This window comes from Capra hircus, unplaced genomic scaffold (assembly GCF_001704415.2).
Source record: "Capra hircus breed San Clemente unplaced genomic scaffold, ASM170441v1, whole genome shotgun sequence".
In the NCBI taxonomy this organism is placed as follows: domain Eukaryota; kingdom Metazoa; phylum Chordata; class Mammalia; order Artiodactyla; family Bovidae; genus Capra; species Capra hircus.
The window spans coordinates 1-20,226 of record NW_017196398.1 but is presented as its reverse complement, the minus strand read 5'-3'; the positions used below and the strand labels follow the sequence as shown (position 1 = coordinate 20,226).

General features: G+C 40.3%; 1 protein-coding gene across 1 annotated transcript; it reads left to right on the top strand.

The window, feature by feature from the left end:
- Positions 1 to 1,183: 1,183 nt before the first annotated feature.
- LOC108634980 (carbonic anhydrase 1-like) lies at positions 1,184 to 5,264 on the top strand. Its single transcript, XM_018045297.1, has 4 exons — positions 1,184 to 1,310; positions 2,040 to 2,102; positions 3,561 to 3,716; positions 4,572 to 5,264. The coding sequence occupies exons 1-4, from the start codon at positions 1,305 to 1,307 to the stop codon at positions 4,686 to 4,688; spliced, it is 342 nt and encodes a 113-aa protein (XP_017900786.1). The 5' UTR covers positions 1,184 to 1,304; the 3' UTR covers positions 4,689 to 5,264.
- Positions 5,265 to 20,226: the final 14,962 nt, after the last annotated feature.

Below are 20,226 nucleotides of genomic sequence, written 5' to 3'. Positions count from 1 at the left end.
TTTGGGGTCGCAAATAGTCGAGACGACCTGAACACGTGACTGAATAACTGGATTCTGAAGAAATCTGAATCAATGAACGTCTTATCTAATTTGAGGCAAGTGGGTTAATCCATGTTGGAGGTGACAGGCTCTCAGTCACTAAGTTCAGCTTGTGAGAGAGGGTAGGAGGGAGGGTGGGAGGGAGACCAGGGGAGTGGTGGGGAGAAAGAGCGGAGACAGAGGAGACCTGTGGGTGGTGGGGAGCGGACGGCTTTGGTATACAGTCATTGAAGCGACCCGGGATCACTTGACATTAGGTGGTCAGAAAAAGACTTTTTCAGGAGTAGCATTTGATTTCAGCCATAATTCGAGTCAAAATCCTGCCATTTTGACTTGCCATCCAGAGGAAAATCAGCAGTTATGCCAAGCCTTAGAGCTCTGGACTAAGTGCAAGGCTAACATCTATGCGCTGTGCGGAAGGATGGATGCCAGTAAGTGGAGAAAAGTGAGAAAGGAATAAGGGCTGCAGTGTTCGGTTGAGCAGTTAGAGGGAAAGTGATGCCTTTTGCTAAAGCGCGAAGATGAAACGCGTCTGGAAAAGAGAAAGTCAAGAGTGCTACTTTGGCCGTGTTAAGTTTGAGATGCATGTCAGGCATCCATGTGGAGATGTCAGGAAAGAATCAGGAAGACGTGCACACGGCCTTGGATATACAGGTCTAGAGTTTCACAGAGAACTTAGGCAGGGGCTGTTGGCTTGAAAGGTGTCTGGATCCGCTCAGGAGAACCTGCCCTTGGCCAAGACTCCACACATCTCAGGAGCCCCTTCTCACAAAGTTACCCGGTACCTCAAGCTAGAAAATTATTGCAGTTTTTGTCTCCAAACTAGTTAGCCGGAAATACTTCATCTTCTCTCACCAAACAGAGAGGTGTCTGTTTTTTCTGTTTTGTTTTGTTTTAAGAAGTAATATTAAATAGTTTATGATATTGGTGGGAAAAAGAAGTTCTACTTACTGGTTCCAGGATTTACAACGTGCCCACTCTCTTCAACTCTATTTTCTTAAGAAAACCTTTCTTAAGAGTGCAAACATAGCCCTTCCCATGCCCTGGATAAAGGGTCGCACAAGTTTTATCTATCCAAGCCAAGAAATAGCTGTATAGACCCACATGTTAAGGTCTAACTTGCTTTTCCCTTCACCGTGGTATGAATAACTGCTCCATCACCTTGTGCGTTTTAGCTTCATTTAGTTCACTGGAATTCTGCCAAGTACCCCAGCTTTGCTGATGCCGCCTCACAGGCTGATGGTTTGGTGATTGTCGGCGTTTTGATGAAGGTGAGTCCTAGAGAGCCTCGGAGCTCTGCTACAATTATTCCCTTACCAATCAGACCACAAGCTAGGGTGAAATACAGCAGACGGGTGTTGGCGTCTCTCTGCTTTTGAAATGTCTCCTTCTACTAGTGAAAGCGCAGGTGAACAAGCTGGTCTCCCGTATATGTTTGCTTTGCTTGACTTTCCCCTCGTGAAGAGAGAAAGACATTTCAGGCAGAGATGAAATGGGAAGGTTGTTGATGGTGGCTAATTGTTTTATTTTTTCAGCTCATCTTTCACTTTTCGTCTAAACTTTCTACATCACAGAGTCAGGAGTTTATCAATTTAATATTTCATCAGGAAAAAAATATGAAGAGGACTTTTGTCCCATAAAGAAGTTCACTTGATATTTAATATGGAAGATTCAAATCTCCCGTAGGAGAGTCCCTGAAAGTCCTATAGTGAAGTTACTCTTAAATGGAGTATATTTGGGGTGACTAACTTTTGGAATTATAGTAATTCTAGTTCATCTTTACTGAACCACTTGTAACATACCATTCATTTGACTGATTAGAATTTTAATAGAACAGACCAAAGAGGCTTGCTTTTGTTATTTTAGTTGTGCTAAATGCCTGTATTTTGACTTGTATATCTTTCTTCAGTTATTGTGTTTAATTTTTAAAAAAATTAACTAAATACGATTTTTACTAGCTAACAATTGTTATCTCACACTTTAATTTTTTTAATCTCCAGGTGGGTCAGGCCAATCCAAACCTTCAGAAAGTACTTGATGCCCTAAAAACAGTTAAAACTAAGGTAAATAGACTCATTAAGTTAGTTTAAATCAGAGAACAAGAATCTACAGAACCTCAGAAATCATTTAATTGCATATTTGATATGAGGAGTAGGAAGTCCTCAGCAAACCCATCAATCTGAAAATCAAGGTACTGCTTACATGGTCCTCGTTTCTGAGCTCTCTGACGCAGTGATTTATTTTGGTTTCGTATTTCATAGTTACCACTGATCTATTTCAGCAAGATGAAGCCTGTAGAAGCATGGTTTTCATAGCTGTTTCATGCATCGTAACTATGGTGCCCACTGTCAGCTTAGAAAAAGATGGATTGTTCTGATATATTTACTCTTAGCTTCACCGTTTTGATAATAAAGACTTAAATGATGTATCAGAGATTTGCCATTGTCATTCACACTTTGTAGAACTACCATACCTTTATGTAAAATAAATCCAGTTCATGTTGAGGCCCCCAAAAATTAAACTTTTATAAAGTGAGAAAGTTTAAAGATAAATAAGCACTCAATCTCAAGAATGTAAAAAATGATACATGAAAAGAAAGTAGAAGGAAATGATTAAGATGAAGTAAAACATTAATAAAATAAGAAAGAAAATGAATAAATGCAGGTCAAATGTTATTAATAAAGTGAAAAACGAATTCTTTGGGGAAAAAACAACCTAAAAAGGTTATTTTTGGCAGGTTGATGATGGGGGGGATATAAACACAACAAATTATTACAAATAAGGAAATGGGTCATAACCAAAGATGCATTAGAAGTTTCAAGAGAGAAAAGCTTGTACAGTTGACCCTAGAGCAACATGGGTTTGAACGGCACAGGTCCAGTAACTGTGGATTATCCTTTTGATAAATGCTTGCTCTAGCACCACAGAATTGGCCCTTAAATGAACCTGCTGATGCACACCCACGATTATGAGTGACGACCATAAGCTTATGTGTAGATTTCTAAGTGCTCAAGAGGTCAGCACCAATAACCCCTACATGAATGACCAATCAGTAAAGAAGAAGCCTTTGCTTATGCTTAGCCAAATGAGGAAGGAAGAAGAGAGACCAGTCACAAAACTAGTGTAGTGTATTTTCTGTCATCTGTCACTTTCACTGTTTATATTTACAAACACGCTGTTGTCATTGTTTAGTCACTAAGTGGTATCCTATTCTTTGTGACCCCATGGATTGTAGCTGACCAGGCTCCTCCATCCATGGGATTCTTCAGGCAAGAATACTGGAGTGGGTTGCCATGTCCTTCTCCAGGGGATCTTCCCCACCCAGGGATCAAACCTGTGTCTCCTGCATTAATGGGCAGCTGACCACCCACAAACATACCAGTCATGAAATACTATACAGTAGAAATATTGATTCAAATTCTTTGCTAAGACCTATCTACCAAATAATATGTATGTCATATATGCAATGATGTAAATATTTTACATCAGGGCATGATACATCGCTTATCGTTTTCTTTCAGAACAAGAAAGCTCCATTCACAAATTTCGACCCCTCTGTCCTCTTGCCTTCATGCACGGATTACTGGGCCTACTTTGGTTCACTGACTCACCCTCCTCTTCATGAGAGTGTCACCTGGATCATCTTTAAAGAGACCATCAGTGTGAGCGCGGAACAGGTAGCGTATCAGAGGGGCGTGCGGGGGAATCGGAAGTGCAAGGCAGGATATCAGTTCAATTCATACTGAGGGAAATTATTCTTGCCATTCAATTTTGGAGAGTCCCCTTTCAACTGAGAAAGATTTATTAGTGACATCAGGTCTATTAATAGCCAAAAAGTAGAATGTACTTATAAGCACTTTTTTCTTTATGTAGAGGTTCAGAATTCCCGCTCTTCTTTTCACCTTAATAAGGGATAATCCACCCTCTTTGGGGAACTGTGACTCTTGAGTGGCCATACCTTGATCGTTGATGTTGGTTTTTTCATTTTTTTAAAGCTTAAGCTCTTCAATAGTCACTAAAATATCTCATTAATTATCATTTATAATTATAATTAAAACTGCCATTGATTGAGCAGCTCTTTTCATCAGGTGCCTTACATACATTTTGTCAGTCAAGTCTCACAGCAAACCTGCAGTGTGACCTGTTGGTATAAGAGCTAACACTTCTTTAGCATATACTACATGCCAAACGCCAACTAAGAACCTTATCTCTGTTGAGCCATTTAGCCTTCACCAAAACACAGTGAAATAGTACCATATGGAAACTGAGGTTCCAAGCAAGGAAGTCTCTTACTCAAGTGTGAGAAAGCTGGAATGCTAATCCAGTCAGTCATTGATAACTGAAGCCAAATGCTTGGTGCAAAGACATGTGCAAGAAACTGTTCGCTTCCTCCCTTTCCATCAGTGAAACCATTGCAGTCTTCAACCTGATTTTCTACATAACAGTGCATCAATCATATTAGAAAAAAAAAACAGTGTTCTCTGTGACATCAAGAGCTATTGCTTCTCTAAACATGTTATCCTTCCCCCAAGCTGGCGCAGTTCCGCAGTCTGCTAGCAAATGCTGAAGGCGATAAAGAAATCTGCATCAAGCAGAACTACCGACCACCCCAGCCTCTGAAGGGCAGGACAGTGAAAGCTTCATTCTGACGGGCCCAAGAGGAAGCTCACCTTCCCTCAAGAAGCACAGCTCTGCTTCTGACATAATCCAACAAAACAAGCTTTAAGAAATATGTTTATTTCAATACTAGCTAGACAGCCTGCTTGCGAATTTACTCTGCAGAACGCAAAATCTTTTTCTTATCTTGAACTCAAACAGTAATCTGTAAGTTCACTAAACTTGTGCTTAAATTCAATCTGTTGCATTGACTTTCTTATCATTGCAATTAAGGCATACTTGATTTCTTCAAGACTTTATCCCTTCCCATTTTATTCAGTTTAATTGGACGAAAAAATAATTTTATCCCTTTCTTCTCGTCTATTACGTACTATACGTTTAAATGGCATTAGGTGCTACTCCATTTACATTCAAGAATCTTAAATGCTTTCATTTGCAACATTATTCTGATGCGATATCAGGTCTATTACTCAAATATAATGACCTAAGAGCAGCTTGAGATGAAATGTTAAGAATTCATTTGCTTACGCTTGAAGACAAATATGCAGCTAAAATGACAACTGGATTTTCTATTATGGTCAAATAAATGGCCCAACATTGCTACCGTTTGTGTGCTCTGTTATGAAAACGATGCATCTCATTTAAGAACTGACACTTCTGGTTATTCCTTCACCCGATAGCAAGGCCAATGGGGTTGTTCCATCTATTATAACTAGTTACCTTATATGAAGACTCTGTATGTCAAATTTGGAAGAAAAGTCACCTGTGAGTTATTTTTGAAAATAATGAAGGAATCACTTGACTTAGAATTGTACAGAAACATCACATAATCTTTTATTCTGGTGTGTACTTAACCTGAAGTCGGTTCTTTCTGAAGCCATATATACACTCAGAATTCTACAGATCTTGTGTCCAGCATTTAGTTTTGTGTTTTCTTTACTTTCTCTTCTCTGAGAAATCATAATGGCAATCAAAACCCACATCCATTCCCATGTTCCAGTCTTGTCTAATGTCACAGAGTCAGTCAAAACTTCTCACAACTGTTAATCATGGTTAAAAAGACAAACCAGATTCTTTATTGCTCTGAGGGCAATAAAGATCCTAGGAGACATCTTTGTACTTAAAAATCCTAGGGAGACATTTTTGGAAATTTTTATTTGGAGCCCAGAATTTAAGTGAATCTTTATTAAAAATGGAAGGGCCAAGGAGCACTTCATTTAACTCAGCCCCCATAAGCATTCTAAAGAATTAAATACTTTCTTTGCAAACCTACTCTGACTGTGTGTGTTAATATGTATTTGCCAGATATTGAGAAGGCCTGAAACGGGCTTGATAAAATTTTCATCTAAAGTTATCAAAGGTCATCATGAGGGCCAAAGAAAGAGTATGATTTTAAGAAATACCCTTGCGAAAGAGGCTCAGGACCTACAACACTTGAACGTATTTTCTGAAAATAAATTGAACAATTTAAAAATAAATCTCATGGCGACGATAAGAAAAGGACCTGATTTGATGACCCACTTTTTTTAAAGAAAGTCAAAAATGGATTCCAGGATTTAAATACGTCTGTAAGTCTTAGCACGGAAAGGGCAAAGAAGTGACAGAAGATATATGATGGTCATCAAACCTTATGCCCTTAGCTAAATGCCAGTTGGAAAGCGTGGTTCCCGGTTACTTGGCTTCTGCCAGAATTTCACACATTTGGCAGAACGCGCCGAGGTGCATTATGGGAGCGGCCCACGTTTCTCTGAAGTAGCCGATAAAGCAGCTGCTGAGAGGAGGCACGTGGACGAGACATCGGATCAGCTAAGCAGGCAGCTCGGGTGCTCCTTCGACTCACGTTCCTGTGTTGCGCCCTCTCCCTTTGTTGCCAACTTAGGTGGAGGATTTGAACGTCCTGCAAGGATTCTCTGTCTCTTCCGCCATGTTTGGCCGCTGACTTTCTTTATGCCAAACCTGCGGGGCTTCTAACCATCCAGAATAACAGTGGCTGGCTGATGGGCTCAGCAGGAGGTTCAAAGTAGAAAGGTGCTTCTACTCCCTGGTGTCTTTTGTCTTAGGACCCCCCTCTTCATAAACATCACGCTGAGCTTTAATGAAACCCTTTAGGTAAAAATGAGTCCAGGTACCTCCAGCTGCTTTCTAAGTTACTCATTTCCATAAGCTTCAGCCAAACAACTCTGAAAGCATTCAATTCATCAAAGAGAATTAGGGCAAAGGAAGGGAAGGGGGGAAATGTTGAAAGACTTAATTTCGTGACAGAACTCAAGGGAGAAAATTGTCCTTTCTTGTAATTCTGACTGTTCTGTATTTACTGGTTCTTCCCTGTGTTGTGATCGTGGATTCCGATAAATATGTGAGTAAAGCTATGAAACGTCTCCCCACCTGGCCACAAAATGAAAAGAATCCTATATATGTGAAATCTGACGTAGATTTCTAGAGTATTTAGGGACTCATGACCTTCTTTGGTTCCTCATAACAAAGTCAATCCTGGACCCCAGGACGAGATCCTTGCCCTAAACTATAAAGAAATAACTGAGCTACCACGGACTCCAGGCCTCTTTTTTTTCTCACTTCTTAACATTTATTTTTGCTTTTGTGCCTCAATTTTTTATAGCAGGTCCTTAGAAGAACAGTGTATTTCCAGTATAGCTCACTGAATTATCCCTCTGCCAGCAAAAACAAACAAGCATACCAGGCAGAAATAATGTTTAGTTACTCAGAAAAAATTAGTTAGAAAATTAGTTACTTTGGTGTGTCTCACTCATACACCGTAATAAACCTGAGATGGATTAGATTTTTCAATGAAATAATATGCTATAAAAATAAGAAAATAAAAAAATAAGAAAATATTTAAATATATGGTAGGAGAAGAACTTTTTCTCAAATACCAAAGCATACACTGAGAAATAACCTAAAACAACAATAACAAAAAATTATAATGAAATTATTTGTCTTCTTTAGAAGGGGAAATGTCTTCTTTAGAAGACAAATAATTGACAAATGTGTTAAAAAAAACCTCAGTCTTAATCAACAAAGCAGTATAGCTTTACCAATGTTCTCTGATTCTTTGCATATAATATTGGTAAATATTTTTAAAATAATACACAGAGTTGTCAGTGATGCAAAGAAATAAGAACCTGATACACTGCTGAAAAGACCATAGTCAGTCCATTCCTGAATAATGCAAAAGTTGTATTCCTTCTCCAGGGGCTCTTCCCAACCCAGGGGTCTAACCTGCATCTCCTGCTTTGGCAGGAGGATTCTTGCCACGGAGCCTCCAGCAGGGTGGAATAGGTCAAACGTGGCCCTGACTAACTGATGCCACCTCTGCGCTTGAAGTGATTCCTTTGGTTCCAACATTTCAAACACTATAACCCTCTATGTCTATTCCGAAAAGCTAGTAAACAGAAACCTCACCAGAATGGAGGTCCTGAGACCAGAATAGGGTGCTCTCGCGTCCTGTGACCACAGCAGAGCCCGGCAAGAAGTGGAGCCAAAGACCTACCTTCCCTGACGAGGACCCGGTCGGTGGAGAGCAGTGGGTTCTGTTTCCTGGAGCCTCCTATCTTCCTTGCCCTCCCCGTAAAAGCCTTCTTCCCTTGCCATGCGGGTCGAGGGCGGGGTTGGGGGTAGGGGATGAGGGGGTTGGGGCTGACTTGAACATGGCTCACCAAGGCTGCAGACCCCGAACTACAATTCTCTGCTGATCTTAAATAAACTTTTGTTTTCCTTTTTTCATGGGGAAATAGCGGGCAGTCCCTTTGGTTTACGTCAACATTTAGAAAAGATCCCCATAGGTACTGGGGCTCCTGAGCAAACAGGTAGGACCCCCACCATTGAGCCGACTGAGCTCACTGCTTGTCTTGCTGACCCTAGAGCCTGGAGGTTTGCTGTCTCCTGGGTCCAAGCTTACACCATTCTTGTATTTGAAGTTCTTCAGCCTTTATCCAGAATCTGTTTCAAGGTTTCATTCTTTCCGGTTAAGACTTTGTTCCCTACTCTTTTCTCTGAGTTCAGTTCAGTTCAGTTGCTCAGTCGTGTCCGACTCTTTGCCACCCCATGGACTACAGCACACCAGGCCTCACTGCCCATCACCAACTCCCAGAGTTTACTCAACCCATGTCCATTGAGTCGGTGATGCCATCCAACCATCTGATCCTCTGTTATCCCCTTCTTCTCCTGCCTTCAGTCTTTCCCAGCATCAGAGTCTTTTCCAATGAGTCAGCTCTTTGCATCAGGTGGCCAAAGTATTGGAGCTTCATCTTCAGCATCAGTCCTTCCAATGAACACTCAGGACTGATTACCTTTAGGATGGACTGGTTGGATCTCTTTGCAGTCCAAAGGACTCTAAAGGGTCTTCTCCAACACCACAGTTCCAAAGCATCAATTCTTCTGTGCTCAACTGTCTTTATAGTCCAATGCTCACATCCATACATGTTTACTAGAAAAGCCATAGCCTTGACTAGACAGACATTTGTTGACAAGTAATATCTCTGCTTTTTAATATGCTGTCTAGATTGGTCATAGCTCTTCTTCCAAGGAGCAAGTGTCTTTTAATTTCATGGCTGCAGTTGCCACCTGAGTGATTTTGGAGCCCTGCAAAATAAACTCTGTGGCTATTTCCATTCTTTCCCCATCTATTTGCCATGAACTGATGGGACCAAATGCCATGGTCTTAGTTTTCTGAATGTTGAGCTTTAAGCCAACTTTTTCATTCTCCTCTTTCACTTTCATCAAGAGGCTCTTTAGGTTTTAGTTTTCTGCCATAAGGGTGGTGTCATCTGCAGTTCTATATAGGTTTTAATTGCAGTTTAATGTATTAAAGCTGCCAAGTTTAAAAATAAGCTTTTCTAAAGCTTTCAGTTCAGTTCAGTGCAGTCCCTCAGTCACGTCCGACTCTGCAACCACATGAACCGCAGCACACCAGGCCTCCCTGTCCATCACCAACTCCAGGAGTTCACTCAAACTAACGTCCATGGAGTCGGTGATGCCATCCAGCCATCTCATCCTCTGTCGTCCCCTTCTCCTCCTGCCCCCAATCCCTCCCAGCATCAGAGTCTTTTCCAATGAGTCAACTCTTTTCATGAGGTGGCCAAAGTATTGGAGTTTCAGCTTCAGCATCAGTCCTTCCAAAGAACATCCAGGACTGATCTCCTTTAGAATGGACTGGTTGGATCTCCTTGCAGTCCAAGGGACTCTCAAGAGTCTTCTTCCGACACCACAGTTCAAAAGCATCAATTCTTCAGAGCCTAGCTTTCTTCACAGTCCAACTCTCACATCCATCCATGACACCTGGAAAAACCATAGCCTTGACTAGATGGACCTTGTTGGCAAAGTAATGTCTCTGCTTTTGAATATGCTATCTAGGTTGGTCATAACTTTCCTTCCAAGGAGTAAGCGTCTTTTAATTCCATTTCTGAAGCTTTAGCATTTAGCAAACAAAAATTTATAAATCTGGAAATTTAGATGGGAAATACAAGTTATTACTTATATTTAATCATTGATGCAGATTCAGTCCAATGTTAATTCCTCTAAACAATTAGTGAAATTAATAGGCCTGCTTAATGAAATCCTTTTAAACATTTTAAAATATATCAATATAGGTTTAGTCTATGGAGTCTGTCAAGCATCTCAAATGTCTAACATGTTGGTCTTTTATACACTTAACAAGTAAATGGCTGGATTGGAGTGGGGGATGGGCTTTTCTCATAAAGTAACTCGGATAAAAGAAATAAGTCAAATATACGCATTACTAAGTTATCTTCTCTTAAAAATTTAAATACTGTACAAACTTAAGAAGGTTGTCCTAAACCTCGGAAATCAAAAGTCTCATATATTGCTGGGAGCCAGAGTGAGAAACTCCCCCCATGGCAAAGGTCATGAGGAAGGAGGCTTCGGCATAGGCAAAGGTGGAATCGAGCCTCAGGAAACCCCCTGTTCCCGAGCATCTACCCCCAAAACCAGAGTCTGCCTACATTACTGTTTTATGCTCTCACCTACACCTCTGACTTTACAGGGCACTCTCCCCCATCACCTCTCTCGGAGAAGGAGTTAACCTACAGCTCCAGTTAATACAAATTCCCGGGCGTGACAAGAGTGTTTCAACTTACGAACTCCTCTGAAGGTTATCTAGCCTGCCTCTATGGGTTCGTCCGGGCACATGTGATTGTTTATAACCTCCCAACCGTGAGGGGCATGAGATGTTTTAGACTTACTAAAGGCAGATTCTTTTAGGAGGTCAGAAATTGTTAGTATAGTGGGGTTGATTAGGAGTTATATTGGTGAAGGGTTTTTCATTTGTTGGGCCAATATTTGCTGCTAAGTCTCCATATTCCCTGCTCTTATAATGAATATAACTAGCATATAGAAGAAATAAGTATTAACATTTAAGACTAATCATGTTAACCTTAGACTAAGTAAATTCCTTTCTTAATTGTAACCCACTACACCCGCACCCTATAGGAATGAAACTTTATCTGGTACCTTCAGAGGGTGGTGCCTGGATTTAAGAAAAATCACCCCTAGAAAATAAGTTTCTGGTTGACTGACCATTATCAGAAAGAAAGGATCATAAAATGTCAGCAGGCCTCATGGCCAGAAGATGATCTAAAACCCCTAAGACCTTTTTGTATACATTTATATGAAGCACCTGATTTTGATAAAGATCAGGACTGCTGACCCGTGCATGACTTTAAAATTTCCATTTGTCTCTATGTGTAAAAAAAGGTATATAAGCAAACCTGAAAATAAAGAAAACGGATCAGTTTCTGGAAAGACTGATTCCTCTGTGTCATTCTTTCTTGTTCTCCATTTTTCTGGTTGAATTCCCATCTGGAGCATGGGTGCTCGCCAAGCCTGCTAATTTTGCCCTGGCATTTAAGTTCCACGTGAGAGGGAGCCCAAGGTGGGGCACCCTCCACTATACAAGTGGACGCCGGTGGCCTACGTAGTTGGTGCAAGCTTCTTGTCTCGCAGCTTTATTGGTATCCCACGTAAACAAAGTTATTCAGCCTCTTTTTCTCCACTAATATTTCCTACTATGCTATCCTTTTCTAATCTCTCTTTATATCTGTAATTAAAAAGGTTCTTTCCTAGGATGCCAGCTCCAACCCCGCTTCAAATTACCCAGGATCCCCGGGGCTGGACCTTGGCAATATATGTAATACTGTAAAATGTCAGGTTCTGTTCATTATTTCAAGCACCTTAAAGGTAATATTTCATAGATTAGTCCAATGACTAAATAATTTCTAAACCTAGTACAAACCTGTTAATACTCTCATTTTAATTGATGTTATCATTACAATTAATTCATCATTTTATCTTTTTTTCCCCCGGTTTTCAGAGTTGCGTGCTAAAATAAAGAGAAGAGACATATGATCTCACTGGGCTGAGGTTACTGATCAGAAGATCAATGCCAATTAAAGAATTCCAGGGAGGAACAAGGACCCACTTTGTTGCTATGAGGGGCCAGGCAGACTCCTCATGGGCCAAAGGTCAACCTGTGGGGTGTGTCCTGGAGGCAGTAGAATGTTTCAAGCTCACTCTACAACCTGGTACATGACGTGTATCTTTCCCCAGTCTTTAAGATCAATCTCATAACTTTTTTCTGGTTAGTAGTTGATTCTCTATAAGCCAATATTCTTCAGCACTTGAGTAAATTTAACTTCTCTTCATGGCATGATTGGAATCTGCATGTTTTTATCCGTTACATATTTGGTTTATCGATAATCCTATTGTTGTTTTATAGACCACTCCCTCCCTGATAAACACAACAGATTTGATATTTATTTTGGAGTATCATCTAGGTTTACACTGAGCCCAAGATCTGTAGCTCAGCTACAGGCACTCTTCCATCTCTGAAATCTGGGCTATAAGTCCCAGCTTACGGTGGTCGTGCAGGAGGCTCCACGGTACCTCTGAGTTCCTGGTTGCAGTTCATCCATCTTATCGAACATCCCCTCAATACCATGCACCTTATTCCTCTTGAAGAGACATAAGTTCATTGAAAGCATGACGCTCTTCCCTTAGGAAGTTTTAGCCTATTTTATTTCTTGCTTCTGTCATGTCAGTCTTTGTTTTAATCTTTTCAGTTCTGGTAAAATATGTGTTCCAATCATAACTCTAAACAGATCTTTCATGCTCATTTGGGCAGGACAAGGCAGGTGGGCAGGATATAGAATAGAGGTACTTAGTGCTAATTTTCTGAAAGTGGAGCTAAAAGGCTTGAAATAGGGCCATGCTGTCCTAGTACAGGCCAGCACAAGTTAGCTGAATTCTTCACTCCAAAGCCTTCCTTGATCCAGCCTGTTTTATGTCTTTTGTTCATGTGTTTTTAATGTCTACTTGGGTTTCTATTGTTGCCCTTGCCTCAGTACTTCATAACTCTCTGAGGGACTAGCCTTGTCCACCTTGAGAAACAAAAATGCTGAGGCTTGGACAGAGATGACGGTTCTGTGTTATGCTGAAGTTTCCAGACACTCCATTTCCTTTAATCCACTTCCAAGATCCTAGAAGGGCCCTAGCAATGTCTTCAGGTAGTCATATGTTCACATAAAATTTACAGAAGATATTTAACCACAATTACACTTTGAGATCTTACCATCATTATATTTCCTGTGTCAAATGTTAAACAAGCTGCAGGTATTTTGAGATCCAGATAAGGGAATGTTGAACGTCAGTTTGGGTTTGATGGGATAGATTTATGTGATTCATGGTCATTTCCATATATTGATACTTTATTGTGAGCTATTAGTATAGCACACACTATGTCAAAACAAACATGCAGAACCCAAAGTGCAAAGTGTCCTAGTGGCTCCCAGCTTCAGAAATTGCTGGGTTGTGAAAAGAAAGAGATTATGAAATGTAGAGACAGAGTAAATTGTCAAAAAATTTTTTTCAATCACCAAATATATAAAATTGTAAACAGAGAATTTGATCCTTATCCTAATCAAGGCAGAAAGTTTTTTCCTCTAAGGAAGAGATCTAAGAATGCCTTATATACACTTAAAACCACATCATGTTTTCATGGGAATAATACAAAATAAAAATGATTAGAATCCTGTTAGTCAGGCACAGATGTGAAGCAGTACTTCAAGGGTATGTGAAGTTTTAGGCACCTCATTGTGAATAACAAAAAACAAATTTTTCTCAACTATCCTGGAAGACTAAATTACCTTTCTATTCTTTGTACAGAAAATGAGATACATTTTTGTCATATAAAGAGATAATTGAAGGTTATGAAACAAAAATGTAAGGAAAAGGTATTATGGAGTTGTATCAGGCAGTTTGTTAATATAAAATATTGTATTTTTTCTGGATTTTGTGATGTTTTTATTTACTAAATTTTTTAAATTGTTTGTTATGACCTTTTGTTCTTAGTAGCTATTCATCTCAGAAATGAATTTTCATTATTACTTTTTATTTTTTGTGGTAAAATTAAATTTACCAATTTAGGCAAACAGTTCTGTGACATGAAGTACGCTCACCTTGTTATACACCTGTCCCCACTGTATCCATCTCCAGGCCTCTTTCACCTTCTCCGTGTAAAATTCCATTCCCATTAAACTATCTTTCTACTCTCAGTAATTCCCCAGGTTCTCCTTCCTCAGCCCCTGGAACTGCTATTGTGCCTTCCAGCTCTGTGAATCTCACTATTGTAGGCGACTCGTGTAAGTGGAACCGTATTTGCATTATTCCTTTGTCCTTTTGTGTCTGCTTTTCACTTGCTTAGTCTTCAGGGTTCACCGATGTTGTACCATTCGTTCTGAAGGCTGAATAACAGTATATTGTATGCATATACCACATTCTGTTTGTCCACTCATCTGTCAATGGACGTGTGGGTTGTTTACACCTTTTGGCTATTATAAACGATGCTGCTATGAACATAGGTATACAAATATTTGTTCTCATCCTTGCTTTCAATTCTTTTAGGTTTATACCCAGAAGTGGAAACACTGGTTTACACGGTAGCTCTACATTTAATATTTTAGGAACCACCATACCATTTTCCACAGTTGCAAGTTTTATCTGTCTATAAGCAATGAACAAGAGGTTCTAATTTCTCCACATCATTGCCAACACTTGTTATTTTCTGAGTTTTTTTTTTTTTTTTTGCGGCAGTGGGGGACAGAGATTATTTTCCTTGGCTTTTGATAATAGCCATTGCCCTCTCCGATAGTCAACTAATGGGTGTTAAGTATAGTCCAACTTTCAGAGGGCCCCCAACACTTGAATACAGGGTGAGAAGCTAGAGATATGTGTCCCAGGCAGTCCAATGGCCAAAGTGGGATAGACGTGAAGTAGTGGTAGGAAACCATAAGCTTGGAAAAGAGAGAATACATGCAAGATGCAACGGATGTGAACAGGAAGTAGGAGGGGAAAGCCATTTCACAACTGTGTCAACCAACTGCAATCTTGACCTCTGATTTCCATAAAGTAAAGATCTTTCACAAAGTAAACACGTCATTTTAAAGAGTATCCGAGACGACCAAGCAATTATGATGTGCCGTTTAAATGGATGATGGGAGAGCTTCAGTGGGAAGAGCACAGAGACCAAGCTATGAGGCTGTAAGGGGAGAAGAAAAGTGGCTACTTTTGCTTGAAAATGTCTTAACTCACTTGGTCTGCCACTGATTGGCAGGCTTCAAACTCCAGCTGCAAGGGAAGCATTTTCTGAGCCTCCCTGGAGAGAACCCATGACCTCCAAAGCCGCTCCCTGAAGCTGCGTCCAGAGGCTTGGTACTGTCCCAAGAAGAAAGCCTGATTTACATTCTGGGAGGCAGAACCGTGTTGGGAGTGTGGTGAGGCTGACATGACGGTGACAAGCCTGGAGCGTCTTGGCTCTGATGCAGGGCTATTGGACCATCTGAGGAATAGGAGACCCAACCCCAATATCACACAGTTCTATCAATCTGGAATTCTCTAGCTTGTTCATCTTTTTCAAAATCAGTTAACTTTTAAGAAAGACGGAGGGTCAATTTTGAAAACCTATAAGGAAACCCAAAAGAGACTCCTGTGCTTGTCAACTGCCTCAGTTAGAATGAAACACAATTATCAAATGGTATTTATGTTTGATTTATACAAGCAAAATGGAAACAATACGTGATTATGTATCTCAACTAAAGACAGAGAAGATTTTTAAAATTACAAACGCAATTTACAAATATTCTGCATTTTTCCCCCCAATCCTTTGTGTTTTTATTTTCTAATATGATCAGCTACAAAAGTCAAGAGTCCCTTGTCTCTTGTTCCCTCCAAGCATATTCCCTTCCAGGCAACAAGTGATACCATGTTGGTGTTTTGCCACTCACTTGTCAATGAATGCACTCGCATGTATACATGCAGAAATGTGTTATATACAAAATCAGGATCATCTTTTGCCTTTGCTCTGCAATTCACTTTACGCACTTAAAATATTGTCAATGCTGTCATCTAGAACCATTATTTTAGCCATATGCCTTTGGTCATTTTGAAATGCCTCTTCTTATAATCTCTGATTCAATTAACATCCTTATACTTCAAATTATTTGAACAATCAATTATTATTAATTCTTTAGTAGCATGGAGTTCTCAACATCACATTTAGAAAACCCAGTCTCTATCCATTTATGATTCACATGAGCACTACACACTAATAATTGTACCACCTCATGCTTCCCTAAGGAATATCATCAATGTTTTGCATTTTGCCCTCCATCCTTTCTGTTTCTCATTGCTTTGAATTTCATTTTCTGACTCAATGGTCACATAGAAAGTCTTTTCACACACCACTGTCCATTGGTAGGCAGAGTCTAAACACTCTTCTTTTGGAGGCAAGGGAAAAGGTGACCTTTCTGTGTTCAGGATAAGAAAGGGTGTGGTGGGTTCTCCCCGCCCCAGCTGTCTAGATTAGCACATTCTGCACCAGGCTGCAGGTCTTCCCCAGAGTTGCTAACACTGACCTCTAAGAAGCCGGCAGCACGCTGGCAAGTAGCAAAGCAAATTTTCTCCAGAGACCAAGAAAGATCCACTAGGCTGAACTGGTTGTCCCCACGCTGGGAGCCAAAGTTTCTGAGTTTCTCACCCGAAAACATCAAGCCTGTTTCCACCCAGGAGCCACTGCCTTCCCCAGTTCTAGAAACACTTAGGCTCCACACCTGACATGTGTTCATAAGACTTATATTTTGGAACCCCTTCAGTTCTGTTCAGTTCGGTTCAGTCGCTCAGTCATGTCCAACTCTTTGCGACCCCATGAATCACAGCACACCAGGCCTCCCTGTCCAGCACCAACTCCTGGAGGTCACTCAGACTCACGTCCACCGAGTCAGTGATGCCATCCAGCCATCTCATTCTCTGTCGTCCCCTTCTCCTCCTGCCCCCAATCCCTCTTAGCATCAGAGTCATTTCCAATGAGTCAACTCTTCACATGAGGTGGCCAAAGTACTCGAGTTTCAGCGTTTAGCAACATTCTTTACAAAGAACACCGAGGGCTGATCTCCTTTAAAATGGACTGGTTGCATCTCCTTGCAGTTCAAGGGACTCTCAAGAGTCTTCTCCAACACCACAGTTCAAAAGCATCAATTCTTCAGTGTTCTTCTGAGGTTGACTAGACAGACCTGGGTTGGTAAAGTAATGTCTCTGCTTTTCAATATACTATCTAGGTTGCTCATAACTTTTCTTCCAAGGAGTAAGCGTCTTTTAATTTCATGGTTGCAATCACCATCTGCAGTGATGGAGCCCAAAAAAATAAAGTCTGACACTGTTTCCCCATCTATTTCTCATGAAGTGATGCGACCAGATGCCATGATCTTCATTTTCTGAATGTTGAGCTTTAAGCCAACTTTTTCACTCTCCTCTTTCACTTTCAAAAGGGGCTTTTTAGTTCCTCTTCACTTTCTGTCATAATGGCGGTGTCATCTGCATAGCTGAGGTTATTGATATTTCTCCTGGCAATCTTGATTCCAGCTTGTGCTTCTTCCAGCCCAGCATTTCTCATGATGTACTCTGCATAGAAGTTAAATAAGCAGGGTGACAATATACAGCCTTGACATACTCCTTTTCCTATTTGGAACCAGCTTGCTGTTCCATGTCCAGTTCTAACTGTTGCTTCCTGACTCGCATACAGGTTTCTCAAGAGGAAAGTCAGGTGGTCTGGTATTCCCATCTCTTTCAGAATTTTCCACAGTTCATTGTGATCAACACAGTCGGAGGCTTTGGCACAGTCAATAAAGCAGAAATAGATGTGGCTTTTTTTTTTTTTAAACTCTCTTGCTTTTTCGATGATCCAGCGGATGTTGGAAATTTGATCTCTGGTTCCTCTGCCTTTTCGAAAACCAGCTTGAACATCAGGGAGTTCACGGTTCACGTATTGCTGAAGCCTGGCTTGGAGAATTTTGAGCATTACTTTACTAGTATGTGAGATGAGTGCAATTGTGTGGTAGTCTGAGCATTCTTTGGCATTGCCTTTCTTTGGGATTGGAATGAAAACTGACCTTTTCCAGTCCTGTGGCCACTGCTGAGTTTTCCAAATTTGCTGGCATATTGAGTGCAGCATTTTCACAGTATCATCTTTCACGATTTGAAATAGCTCAACTGGAATTTCATCACCTCCACTAGCTTTGTTCATAGTGATCTTTCTAAGGCCCACTTGACTTCACAGTCCAGGATGTCAGGCTCTTGGTGAGTGATCATAGCACCATGATTATGTTGGTCGTGAAGAATATTTTTGTACAGATCTTCTGTGTATTCTTGCCACCTCTTTTTCATATTTTCTGCTTCTGTTAGGTCCATACCATTTGTGTCCTTTATCGAGCCCATCTTTGCATGAAATGTTCCGTGGTATCTCTAATTTTCTTTTTTTTTAATTTTTTTTTATTTTTTAATTTTAAAATCTTTAATTCTTACATGTGTTCCCAAACATGCACCCCCCTCCCACCTCCCTCCCCATAACATCTCTCTGCGTCATCCCCATGCACCAGCCCCAAGCATCCTGTATCCTGCGTCAGACATAGACTGGCGATTCAATTCTTACATGATAGTATACATGTTAGAATGCCATTCTCCCAAATCATCCCACCCTCTCCCTCTCCCTCTGAGTCCAAAAGTCCGTTATACACAGCTGTGTCTTCTTTCCTGTCTTGCATACAGGGTCGTCATTGCCATCTTTCTAAATTCCATATATATGTATTAGTATACTGTATTGGTGTTTTTCTTTCTGGCTTACTTCACTCTGTATAATCGGCTCCAGTTTCATCCATCTCATCAGAACTGATTCAAATGAATTCTTTTTAATGGCTGAGTAATACTCCATTGTGTATATGTACCACAGCTTTCTTATCCATTCATCTGCTGAGGGACATCTAGGTTGCTTCCATGTCCTGGCTATTATAAACAGTGCTGCGATGAACATTGGGGTACATGTGTCTCTTTCAATTCTGGTTTCCTCGGTGTGTATGCCCAGCAGTGGATTGCTGGGTCATAAGGTAGTTCTATTTGCAATTTTTTAAGGAATCTCCACACTGTTCTCCATAGTGGCTGTACTAGTTTGCATTCCCACCAACAGTGTAGGAGGGTTCCCTTTTCTCCACACCCTCTCCAGCATTTCTTGCTTGCAGATTTTTGGATCGCAGACATTCTGACTGGTGTGAAGTGGTACCTCATTGTGGTTTTGATTTGCATTTCTCTGATAATGAGTGATGTTGAGCATCTTTTCATGTGTTTGTTAGCCATCCGTATGTCTTCTTTGGAGAAATGTCTATGTAGTTCTTTGACCCATTTTTTGATTGGGTTGTTTATTTTTCTGGAATTGAGCTGCATAAGTTGCTTGTATATTTTTGAGATTAGTTGTTTGTCAGTTGCTTCATTTGCTATTATTTTCTCCCATTCAGAAGGCTGTCTTTTCACCTTGCTTATATTTTCCTTTGTTGTACAGAAGCTTTTAATTTTAATTAGATCCCATTTGTTTATTTTTGCTTTTATTTCCAGAATTCTGGGAGGTGGATCATAGAGGATCCTGCTGTGATTTATGTCGGAGAGTGTTTTGCCTATGTTCTCCTCTACAGTTTTATAGTTTCTGGTCTTACATTTAGATCTTTAATCCATTTTGAGTTTATTTTTGTGTGCAGTGTTAGAAAGTGATCTAGTTTCATTCTTTTACAAGTGGTTGCCCAGTTTTCCCAGCACCACTTGTTAAAGAGATTGTCTTTACTCCATTGTATATTCTTGCCTCCTTTGTCAAAGATAAGGTGTCCATAGGTCTGTGGATTTATCTCTGGGCTTTCTAGTTTGTTCCATTGATCTATATGTCTGTCTTTGTGCCAGTACCATACTGTTTTCATGACTGTGGCTTTGTAGTAGAGCCTGAAGTCAGGCAAGTTGATTCCTCCAGTTCCATTCTTCTTTCTCAAGATTGCTTTGGCAATTCGAGGTTTTTTGTATTTCCATACAAATCTTGAAATGATTTGTTCTAGTTCTGTGAAAAATATGGCTGGTAGCTTGATAGGGACTGCATTGAATTTGTAAATTGCTTTAGGTAGTATACTCATTTTCACTATATTGATTCTTCCAATCCATGAACATGGTATATTTCTC

Bases quoted from the DNA above. Each gene is read 5' to 3' on its own strand.
- LOC108634980 (XM_018045297.1), top strand. The intron at 2,103-3,560 runs GTAAATAGACTC...GTTTTCTTTCAG, and splicing joins TAAAAACAGTTAAAACTAAG to AACAAGAAAGCTCCATTCAC. The intron at 3,717-4,571 runs GTAGCGTATCAG...CCTTCCCCCAAG, and splicing joins TCAGTGTGAGCGCGGAACAG to CTGGCGCAGTTCCGCAGTCT.